The 12,480-nt window shown below is 36.0% G+C and overlaps 1 protein-coding gene across 1 annotated transcript; it reads right to left on the minus strand.

Moving 5' to 3' along the window:
- Positions 1 to 5,794: 5,794 nt before the first annotated feature.
- On the minus strand, positions 5,795 to 9,192 carry LOC103018314 (transmembrane emp24 domain-containing protein 2-like). The gene is made up of 2 exons (XM_057550927.1): positions 9,129 to 9,192; positions 5,795 to 6,582 (listed from the first exon to the last, which is right to left on the minus strand). The coding sequence occupies exons 1-2, from the start codon at positions 9,190 to 9,192 to the stop codon at positions 5,915 to 5,917; spliced, it is 732 nt and encodes a 243-aa protein (XP_057406910.1). The 3' UTR covers positions 5,795 to 5,914.
- Positions 9,193 to 12,480: the final 3,288 nt, after the last annotated feature.

The raw sequence follows: 12,480 nt of genomic DNA on the forward strand, positions 1-12,480 counted from the left end.
GACCCGCAGGCTCAGTAATTGTGGCTCACGGGCCCAGCTGTTCCGCGGCATGTGGGATCTTCCCAGACCAGGGCTCGAACCCGTGTCCCCTGCATTGACAGGCAGATTCTCAACCACTGCGCCACCAGGGAAGCCCCCTAAGATCTTCTATACCAGGTGTCCCCAACCCCCAGGCCGTGGACTGGTTAGGAACCGGGCCGCACAGCAGGAGGTGAGCGGCAGTGGAGTGAGTGAAGCTTCATCTGCCGCTCCCCATCACTCGCATTACACCTGAACCATGCCCCCACCCCCGCCCGGTCCGTGGAAAAATTGTCTTCCACAAAACCAGTCCCTGGTGCCAAAAAGGTTGGGGACCACTGATCTATACCTTTTTTCTAAATTCCACATATATGAGATATTATACGATATTTGCTTTTCTCTTTCTGACTTACTTCACTCTGTATGACACGTTCTAGGGCCATAACAGGCTTTTAGAACGATTAAATAAGTCAGTGCCTTTAAGGTGCTCACCAGACTTAACAGCACAGAGAAAGTAGTCCTAAAATGATATTTCTTTCACAACAAGTGAAGCAATGGCACTGCCTGTTTAGATTCCTTCATTGATTTAAACCAAGGTTATATTCAGATAATAATATATTAATATGGAAAAATTAACGGAGTCTTTTTTTTGGCTTGGATAAATTTACTAATTTTATGAGGCCATCCGATGCTACTAAGTTAGTAGTACTCATGTTATTATCCTTAGAAGTTTAAGTAATACATGGTGGTGCATTCCTTTATATCTCAAAATAAGAAAAGTATGCACAACATTAAAGATGACAAATCAAAAACAATTAGGTTTAAAATTAGATTCGTAATAGAAAAATCTGATCCCTGGAAAAAACTTGTCCCGCTGCGTGTGTGTGTGTGTGTGTATGACATCATATATACCAGTTCTTCTCAAAGTGCGGTCCCTAGACCTGCAGCATAAACAACATCTGGGAACTTGTTAGAAATGCAAATTCTCTGGCACAACCCCAGACTTACTGAAAGGGAAATCTGTGTTTTAAAAGTCCTAATGATTTTAGTGCAGGCTAAAGTTTGAGAACCACGGATGTCGATCTTTAGCTAAAATACTAAGGTTAACAAAAGATTTCAGTTTATACAGAGTCACCAAGCGAATTGGTGATCTTAATGAGAATTCAGCTTGAGTTCCAGCAATATTTGGTTTTCCTGCATGAATTTAACACAGCTAAACAATTTATATTTTATTTATTTGTTTTCTATTATGTCTTCCTTCATTATGTCCTAAATTTATTCAAAACTTTACGTGATAAATTCTTATGGATACTTCGGTAAAAACATGTTATAAATATCAAATGATTTAAATTACATGCAAACAAATAAATTAAAAAATGATATTACTCTAACGCTGATCAAGCTGCTTTGCTTTTCCACTGGTCTTAAGATACATCCTGCATGTAACAACTTGTTAAGATCATCCAAGAACAAATTCTTCATGACTTGATAAAAATTAAAGAGATAATAGAATAGTATAATAAAATACAACAGTGCACATAAATACAATATCTAAAACAATAGTCTCTACTTGTTGAGTATCCTAGAATTTAGGTCTGAGAAACTTCTCTGGTCATCAGCTGCCTAACAGGATGTAGCTCAAACAAGGTTCCTTTTAATATATTCCTTCAGTATATGCTAGAACATATATTATTTCAGAAAATAAAATTTACTTTCCATTCAGAATATTAGTTACAGAAAATATTTTCCTCATGGCTTTTCCCATTCTTTTTCAAGCGCTCCATAGATCTATGGATTTAATTTCAAAGTGTTTGGAAATTTTGATGGAAATCTTTAAAACTTGAATAAAGTAAAATGGGGCAAGCAATAATAACATGTGGCAAAATGTCACTAATATTAATGTAGTTTGTCCAAAATCTTCAAGCATTTTGATATTCTCTGAAAAGTGCTTTTATTTTACTTAAAACCTTACAGCAAATTTATTAGTGTTTTCTCTATCACTACTATATTTAACCTGAGCATCCTGGAATACTTCCCGCTGTGATTACCAAGGAGGTTGCAGGGTGGGAAATGGTGAAGATAAATTATACTTATCAATCACTCCGACTGGTGGTTTGTTCCAACCTTTATCCCCAAGGCACTGCTTCTTGAATGTAATTAAACATCCTGTATCCATAAAGGCAAAGTATTTTACATCAGTTTTTAAATTCAGTTTAAGAAATAATATTAAACATCTTTTAAAGTAAAAGTTTTAGTATGAGGCAAGTGTTTTAATATTTTGTTTTTAAAACCACGTGAGCTTAGGTATTTAATATAACAGATATATATATATTAAATATGGTAACATCAATTTTGCATAAAAAGCTAAATATGTTTATATCTATATATAGGCATATGCATTCTAAATCCAATCCAACTTTTGATATGGTTAAAGGTATTCAAGCTTTTTCAATATTCCAAATTGAATGTATTACATATAGACTTCTATATCATGTAACAATATTCTTTTGTATGTTTGACAATCACTTTTCTAGCTCCTTTATTGTTTTCTTACTGTACATCATAGAGGAGGTGTGGAAACATGTTAAATAAATTTGTAAAGCACAAACCTGCAAAATATTCCTATTTGTCACTGACTATGTGATAGCAAAATTATAATCAGATATTTAATTAATATTTTATACTGCAGTATCCAAAGTTTGCCATGAAATCAATATAACATATGAGATGCAACCAGGTTACATAACACTGCATTGCTTTCCTTTTTGCATATGAATAAAACAAATCTGAATTATACAAAATCCAGTAAAAGTTTTCATTCTTTGGAAGAAAGACTCCATATTCTTGGAACTGAGGCTATTACAGTGAAGAACTTAGATAAGGTCCTTACTCTCATAGTCTACAGGTTCTAGTGTCAGGTGGGGATGAGAGGGGGGGAGAGTAAATAATTGATTATTTAAATGGGATAGGTTGAAAATGATAAAGTGCTATGAAGAAAATAAAAGGATAATAAGTAGAGAATCAGCGGTTGGTGATGAGAACCTTAAAAAACTTTAGATGTTTTGGTCAAGGAAGGCTTTTCTGAGGCAGTGAGAAATGATCTGAAACTTGAATAATGAGAAGTTAGCCACACCGGTATTTTGTGGAAGACTATTATAAATAGAAGAATAACACATAAAAGTCTATGGAACAGGAACAAAGTATCAATGGAAAGAAGAGTAATTTAGATGAAAAATAATTATTACGAGAAAGAGTACAGAGTCAGAGCAGTACCTCATATTCAGTATTGGGAACAATACAAATTGAACTCTTATATAAACTGAAGTTAACCTGAGCTCACTCCTAGCCCTATCCATGACCTTGACAATTATTAGGACAGTGATGGCTTGAAAGGAAAACCAAGCCCCCTGACCAAGGAAAAGCTTCATGGAATGTTTTAACAGTATTTTTACAGCTATAGAGCACTCTAGTCATATAACACAAACATTCAATATCAAAACCCGGAAAAAGAAAAACTAAACCCAAATAATTAGACCTGCAGCAGGAAGAAAGGGGATTACTAAAAATATAAAAGGAAGAATTGAATTATGAAACAAAATGTTAAGAGTTTCATGTTTGGGTCATTATGGAATTGGATATAAAAGCAAACAAATAAGCAAACAGTGAGATGTTAAGGAAAATAATTCCTCAAAAGTTGGAAATGAGTACCAAAGTTGACTACAAGTAACATTAGCACCTGAGACTTCATAGAAATTCCAGGGAATCCACTGAACATCTCAGAAAATATGAAATGAAGTTTAAGATTATTTACTATGAAGGAGGAGTTAACGTTTATTCCTTGTTAACGTTATACTTAATACAATGTAATCTGACTAATTTTACCAAATGTCCATTGTGTCTACTCATGTCAAATATCAATACTTGTGGATTGATATTTGTAGGAAAGCAATTAGTAAAATTCGTAATTAAATACAAATAGTGATATTACCTCAATAGTTGCTAAAAACATATTGCAAGATTCAACATTCATTCCTGATAAAATTTTTGAGATAGAATGTTACTTAATACAACAAATGTATTTATCTCAAACTAACAGCCAATCTCATGCTTGACAGTGAACTTTTGCATAGATTGCCATGTCATAAGAAGTCAAGGGGGCTCTTTCATGGAACTATTTTTAAACCTCATTTGAAACTGATGTTAACCGCATTTATTTATTTGTTTTTGTTTTTAAAAAGAATTGTTTATTTACTGAACCTGGGGCAGATTAGATACACAACCAGTTTTAAATTTACATCTTTTAAATTAATTTTGAAGTGTTTTCACACACACATGCACGCAAGTTAGCATGCAACAGTTGTCCTAAGGTAAAACACAGTCACCTTAAACTGTTGAAAGTATCTTCACCCAAGGTTGAAAAATTGTTTATCCTGAACATGAAAACCTGTAACAAATTTAAATTAATTATATAAAATTCGTTACTAGTGGTTTTCCCCTTGCAAAGATCCAAAAAAAATGTACAAGTAACTAATATACATCAGTCACAATATAATCCTGGATCATCCCCACACCAAAAGAAAGACCCAAGGAAAACAAAAACAAACACACTAGTACTGACAGTAATGTTCAGTGAGCTAATTAAACAGTGGCCAAAATGCCACTGATCAAAAATAAGGTAGTGGTGGGCTTCCCTGGTGGCGTAGTGGTTGAGAATCTGCCTGCCAATGCAGGGGACACGGGTTCGAGCCCTGGTCTGGGAAGATCCCACATGCCGCGGAGCAACTAGGCCCGTGAGCCACAACTACTGAGCCTGCGCGTCTGGAGCCTGTGCTCCGCAACAAGAGAGGCCGTGATAGTAAGAGGCCCGCGCACCGCGATGAAGAGTGGCCCCCGCTCGCCACAACTAGAGAAAGCCCTCGCACAGAAACGAAGACCCAACACGCCAAAAAAAATAAACAAACTCATTAAAAAAAAAAAAAAAAAAGTAAATGAATAAATAATGTCTTTTAAAAAAAAAATAAGGTAGTGGTTGTATATCACTGCAAAGAAATCAAGAGGCTTTTAACCCTTTGGCATCAGAAATCCAGATTTTTCCAATTATGTGAATGCACACCTCCCACGTGCCAAGAGTAGAGAAAGTGGACGTGCCAGCACAGAAAGAAAAAGAACGACTGTTCACGGCACCACCCAGAGAACTGGCTTTAACAGAGACTTCTTACACGGTTAGGCAGAAACCAAAAAGTGGTTCTTAGCTGCTTGTGTCAACAATTTTAAGTGGAGGTGACTGAGTTCTAAGGTTCAAAGTAAAACTTTAAAGGGGAAAAAGGTTGTTGGTTTAAGTCTTATCTTTAAAGCAGAAACAAGATAGACAAAGTAAAAAAGTACCAACTTTGTAGCATCCTCTAGTCACAGAGCTCTGCCATTAGGCTGGATAGAAAATGTCAAGATTCAGATTGTTGTTTCTGATAAGGACTCAACAAAATGAATCTTTAATGACTTGAACTGCAGGATAAGGGATCCCAAGAATGCAGTCATTTTTAGTAAAGTACTGTCAATAAAGTACTATCCTGAACAAACTGCATTTTATTATGAAAGCCAAAGGAAAGAATATATGAAAAGGACTATACATCTATATTCCACTTACAGTGTTTGAGTTCTGGAAGGACCTGCATAATGGAGGAAGAATTCAAATATGAAATCATGCCGATCAAATGTCAAATTTTCACTATAACTTTCCTAAAAAAAGTGTTTTCCCCCAATATCTATTAATCACAAAGAAACAAGCTGTGAATGTACAGTTTAGAAAATAAAAACGTTGAAACTAATGACATTATTATGACCAAGATGTTTGGTAAACAGTGCACTATGAGTTTGGGATCATCAGGAAAAGGCTTTTTTAAACAACCCTGCAGACTTCAAAAAATCTCTTCAGGTAGTAGATCTGTCCCAATGTCATGGCAACTAGAACAAGAGCTTCAAAGAAGGACCAAAGGACCACTCTGCTGTTTGTGTTGTCATTGATTGCCCTGTGTATTCTCTCCCGAACTTCCATGTATTCCTGTTCATGCTTTACAGCTGTCATCGCCACTGTGAGCTCATTAATCATTTCTTCTAGCTTGTTCTGGTGAGCTTCTGTTCCCATGTCTTGTCCTTTGGGGGCCTCCCCAATATCAATGGTGAACATCACTATCTTTGGAGTCATGGTGGACATCCTATTGCTAAAACAAAACTTAAATGTTCCATCCATGTGAGCAGCAAAGGTGTATTTCCCACTGGACTCCCGGTCTCCTTTATAAATTCCTTTATTATCAGGCCCTGCAATCTCCACGTCGATGTCCAGGAAGCCACCCTCGGCCACCTCGAAGATGAGGCCCATCTTGGTGCCCGGGGTGACCCGCTCGCAGAAGCACTCCTCGGCATGCGCGTCGATGCTGACGAAGTAGCCCGAGACCGTGGCCAGGAGGGCGGCCCGGAGCGCCAGCAGCTCAGCGAGCGTCACCACGGTGGGGCTGGGGCCGAAGCCAGGACCGGGACTGCGGCCTCCAGAGCCGCCGTCGCTGCCGCCTCAGCTCAACTGCATTTATTTGAAAAAAATTAACAAAAAGATATAATAGGAAAAAGGAAGCAAACTACCATTATTTGTAGATAATATGCTTATATTCCTAGAAAACCAAAAAAGAATCATCTGACAATGGCTAAAAATGAAACGAGTCAAGCAGAGTAGCCAGCTTATAAATGATGTATGAAATCGGTAACTTTGTTATATATCAACAATAAACCACTAAGTATATGCAAAAGTTGATATTCTTAATAGCAACACAGAAAACCACCTAGGAACAAAATTTCCAATAAATTCATGGAAACCATACAATGCAAGAACAATAAAGATACAAAATTCTACTAAGAAAAAAAAAAAGTAGGCTATATGAAGAGCCGCATCTGTTCTAGATTGGGAAGACTCAAGACTATAGTTATGCCATTTCAACTATAAATTAGCCAATAAATACGTTGATTCTAATGCAAATATTCTAATGCAAATATCCAGCATGCTTTAAAAGAATAGACAAATTGATTCTAAAATTTGTTTATCTGTGGATATAACCAGGGCATTTTTGAAGAGAAATATGGATTAGCAATTGGAGATGAGGCAATTTTGGAGGAGGATTGACCTGTCAGAGTGAAACTGAATTATAATACCACAATAATCAAAACAAAGTTATTCTAGCCCCTGTTAGGTGGTAAACAAGGCAATCAATTAGAAAAACACTGAAGCATATTTAACTATTTATAGGAATTTATTATACAAAAAAGGTCTAATTTCAAAGTTCACAAGTATTGATATTTGACATGAGTAGACACAATGGACATTTGGTAAAATCAGTCAAATTACATTGTATTAAGTATAACTGTGGCAGGATAGAAAGTAATAGTATGTGTTTTGACATGGAAAAATCATCTGTGAAAACATAAAATATAAAATTTGGTAGGTTTTGGGAAAAGTATTTTCTATTTTAATTTAATTTTTCTTTGGCCTTTTTATTGTAGTTTTTGGCAGTATTCTTACACTGTACAACTATAAACAACAAAAATGGAATTACCTGAGCAGCTAGTCATTTATATCCATGATTATCACTTACAAGTCCTCCCATGTTATTTCAATCTCTATATTCTAACTAGGTGAAAATCATGCAAACTATTTCAAAATGACTTGATCTGAGAGTTCTCCCGTCCTCTTACCCTGACTGCTAGTGGTTGTCTATTTCAAATACGGAAAAAAAATTGAAGTTCATAATTTTAACTTCTTAGCAACCTCCTTATATCTGGGAAATGTATATATCATAGCTAAGATTAATTCTCTGTGTCATCAACCCTGTCTTTCACTAGTAATGACATTCTTTTAAGGAAATTTGATTATACAATTTCCCTTCCATATTGATTTCCATCAACAATCTGTTAGAATGGTGAACGAAAGAACTGAAAATACTTTGTAAATTATTAAATGGGCTGTGTACATTGCACCAAAAACTTAACTGTATATAAGGAAGCATGCACATTCATTTCAAAGAAAGTCAAATTTGAATTAATGATTATAGAAGAAATGATAAATGATTGAATAAAATAAAATTCTCCTTGAATGGTAAGTAAAAGCTATGTGCAAACATGGATTGAAATGTAGTATAGTTTTTTTTCAACAAAGAAATATGATACATTTAAGACTTCCTTATTGCCATTGAAAAAAATGCTACAAAGGGGAAAAAATGCTTTATCTGGAAAAGTCTGGGGTTATAATGAAATAATATTAGATTAATATTTCAAAATTAATGTTATATAAAGTTTCAATTTGGATTTCTTTGATGTCTAATTTTTACTAACATATCTTTGTTTCATCTTTTATTTTGAATCATACTCGTTTGTCTACTAGCAACAATACTTGTTATAAGATATTTAAATATATTTATATACATATAATAAGATATATGGAATTTATGTATTTGAATATATTTGTGCATATATGTATATATATAAATATAATCTTTTGCCTCTGTGATCCCATTAATCATTTAGGTGATTTTTCTTTCCAAACCACATCATTTTGTCATTACATGGACATAGCAGCAAATATAAATACACTCACACACATACACACACACACACACACACACACACACACACACAGATTAAGGTAATCCTATAAAAATCATGAAATTAGTGCTGATTCTCAAGATTTAACCCACTATAAAAAAATACTTTACTACAAAGAAGACAGGATCAGTTCTTAACTCCCCTTGTAAAATGATGATACTTTCTCCATACCTGAGAAATATTTTTCCTGAATGAATTAGAGACAAATTTGGTGACTTAAAACTGATCCCTATTCAACAAAGATGACAAAGGAGTTAACTACAGGCCAGACATCTTATCTGTAAGAGTTCTCTGGGGGTCAAGAAATCACATTCATTTTGCAGGATTATTTCAGGTGGCACAATTTCTTAATTACTGTTAGATGCCTCAGAATAGAGACCTAAATCCATCTAAAACTCCTGCTGCAACGATGACAATTCTGCTGAGGTTATCTCTGCATCTGCTGTGTGACCATGTTCCGCATTTACCTTTAAGTTTAAGCAAATTATGAAAAGCAACCCTGCTAAAGCTGTCATCAGTGAATATCATCATCATCACATAACTGTTTGGACTTGAGAAAAAAGTTCAAACTGTAAAGGATTTTGGAAGCAGATGGTTGAAGAAGAGAATCTGGAAGGACTTCCCAGGTTTCTCATCTTTAAAATGTCATGCCATGGCTCTAATGTCAATTGTGCTAACACGACAGAGAATGAAATCTAGGCTCAGAAAAGAGCACCTGTAGTCTAAGGTCACTGAGGTAGTGGCAGAGTTGAGGCTTGCACCCAATTTACAGTGGCTCCAAATTTCACTGCTCCTTTCTGTGTGAATGACTTCTTGCATATCACAATCTGTTCTTACAACATATAATTTATGGTTTTATGACTCCTGTTGACAGCCTGTGAAGGTTTAAACTTGTCAGGCACTTGTCTTTTTGACTTTCCCTCTAGACACAAACTAAGAGTTGGGTCAAACTAGCATCTCAAACAGCTAATCATGCAACATGAGAAGCCTGCAGAGGAGTCAGAAAGTTCCCTCCACCTCTCAGTCTTTACAGGGGTCTGGAATAGCATGGTTTCAAATTCCACATAGAAGATGACCAGGGCATTAACATTGTTCTGCCAAGTTGCTAAATTTAGCAAGACTCTAGAGGTGCAGAAAACTTGCCCAAGAAGACTTATAATTCTTAGAAAAGATTTGGCAATGGTGGTGTTTTATAGAAAAAGTTTAGAGGTATAACAGGGTAACTTCTAACTTGGTATGATACTGCCAAAAAATCATCATAAAACACAATCAGACATCTAGAGTTTTGTAAAACCATTAATAACTCAGTCGTTTCATTTGGGTTGGAATATTTATTTAAATATTAAAACACGTAATATTAGCAAAATGGGGTTCACAAGAAATGGCAAAAGAGTCATATTTGTTGAATGATATGAAGGTATTTGTTTCAGGCACTTATTCGAAAATGCTCGTTTCACCCTAAAACGGTATTTTTTAAAAAATTTAAACTTGGCCCATAACAGCAGTTCAGAAAGAACCGAAAGAACTTTTGAGAAGCAAGAAGTTGCATCGGCCATATCTGCAGAGCAATGGAAGAAATTTGTACTCCCTCAGCTTTCTGCAGAGCCAGGATCTACATAGTGGTGAACTGAAATAGATGTGTGGAGTTTCCTTAATGTAGTTGACTAAGAATTTGCTTTGAACCATTATACAGAGAATTTGATTCCTCTAGTCATAATAATAGGTGAGACACTGTTAAATGGACTGGGAAGTGTGGAGCAGTGATAGCCAGATGGAGATAAATGAACTGTACAGAATTAGGGTGATAAAAACCAAACCTAGGCTAGACCTAGGATAGAGAGAATTCTATTCACTACTTGAGACAAAGGACTTCATCAATATGAGAAGGACGAGGAATTAAAAACAAACCTCATAATCTCACTGTGTTTACCTCTATACATTATTTAAGACATTTACATGAATAAGCATAATATATATCACCGTATAAGAAAATGTATATACTTTGGTATATAGTCTTTGTAAGCCTCATGATCTACAGGGCTCGCTAAATCATTCTCAATGTTTGTGGTGCTTCTAGCAAGTACTGAGTAAAAAGAGTTTTGTCCGGTGTTGTTTTGCAGTTCTTGAACAATTGTATACTCAATTATAAATACATTTAAGAATGTGGTTTCCAGATAGGTAGATGAGGTAAACTAGAGCTTTTGCTACATAGTACTTTTGAGGAAGGCATTTTGCATACCAACTTCTCTGTAATTTGAGTTACAAAAGAAGCCCTGAGTGCTGTATTGAAAGATACCAGACAAAAAGGAGAAAACACCCTAGTTGTTTCAAACACAGAGATTTTGATACAAATAATTGATTATATGTGTGATACAAGAGTTGGAGAACCAGTGAAGCAATCTAAAGACTAGTAAACAGAAGGAACTGGATATCACTCCAAAGGCTAGAGGAAAACAGGTAGAAATGATGTTACTAACCTGGAAGCCAGGGTCATTCTATGGGATGTAGAGCCAGGGTGGAGACTGCCAAATAGGTGCTATAAACAGAGGGAGAGACATTATCTGGCAGGAACTAGAGCCACCATGGTGACTCAGACACTTGTGACAACATCAGTGGCAGCACGGGAGAGGAGGTATACCTTGATCTCTCTTCTCCTAGTCTCTAATATTCTACCAGTGCCTCGCATTGGCTAAACCTAACTCTAAGTCATTTGGCAAAAGTCTGCATGAATGCAGTTCCTTGAAATAAAGAGCAGAGCAAATAAAAGACTGAGATGTGAGAGCAATAGGCAAATGGCTGGCCCAGAAGTTGTACAGTTACAAAGGGACATGTCAAAAGTATCTTCAGTGTTACACTTATTGATTATTGATCTGTTCCATCAATAATGGATTGAGGGCTTCCCTGGTGGCGCAGTGGTTGAGAGTCTGCCTGCCAATGCGGGGGACGCGGGTTCGAGCCCTGGTCTGGGAGGATCCCACGTGCCGCGGAGCGACTGGGCCCCTGAGCCACGGTTGCTGGGCCTGCGCGTCTTGAGCCTGTGCTCCGCAACGGGAGAGGCCGCGGTAGTGAGAGGCCCCGCGCACTGCGATGAGGAGTGGCCCCCGCTTGCCGCAACTGGGGGAAGCCCTCGCGCAGAAACGAAGACCCAACACAGCCATAAATAAATAAATAAATAAAATTAAAAAAAAAAAAAAAAAAAATAATGGATTGAATTTCATATTGCACTCACAGCTATTAACAAACATTTGTATCTTTTCTAGCCTGCCACTTTGAATATGAGAAAATTCCCAGAAGTTATCCAATGACTGATGGCTTTTAAGTACCATATATTCATAAGGAGAATTTTTTTTCCCTTGTAGAATTATTTACAGACAGATTGTATGTGTAATTACCTATAGATTGACCAAAGTTTGCACATACGGACTGGTTTATGGATATTTAAAAACTTCTCTTTCTTATATTTTTGGTTTTGATTTAAACCACACTGAAGAAATGCTAATTTATAGATTTTTTCTTAGATAATGGGGATATGGTGTTAGCTTTCAAGGAATTCAGTGGACAATTAGGCTTGTTATTAAATACTGGCTCTCATTTTGATAGGTAACCTTAAAAAAATAAAGACAAGTAGATTGGAGACAAAGCAGTATGATCAAATCAAGCTGCAAAATTCCATGCAATCTTCTCAGAGGAGGAGATGTTTGAATTGAGACTTCAGGCATGAGTGCAGTAGAAGAAATCATAATTCAGAGACATGTAGTACTGTAATTTTAATTTGGTATTTTATAGTTTATTTTTACTTTATTTCTATTGCCCAAATAT

This window comes from Balaenoptera acutorostrata, chromosome 8 (assembly GCF_949987535.1).
Source record: "Balaenoptera acutorostrata chromosome 8, mBalAcu1.1, whole genome shotgun sequence".
NCBI classification, from domain to species: domain Eukaryota; kingdom Metazoa; phylum Chordata; class Mammalia; order Artiodactyla; family Balaenopteridae; genus Balaenoptera; species Balaenoptera acutorostrata.

Bases quoted from the DNA above. Each gene is read 5' to 3' on its own strand.
- LOC103018314 (XM_057550927.1), bottom strand. From the start codon at position 9,192: ATGATGATATTCACTGATGACAGCTTTAGCAGGGTTGCTTTTCATAAT. The intron at 6,583-9,128 runs GTAAATGCGGAA...AGTTGAGCTGAG, and splicing joins TAATTTGCTTAAACTTAAAG to GCGGCAGCGACGGCGGCTCT.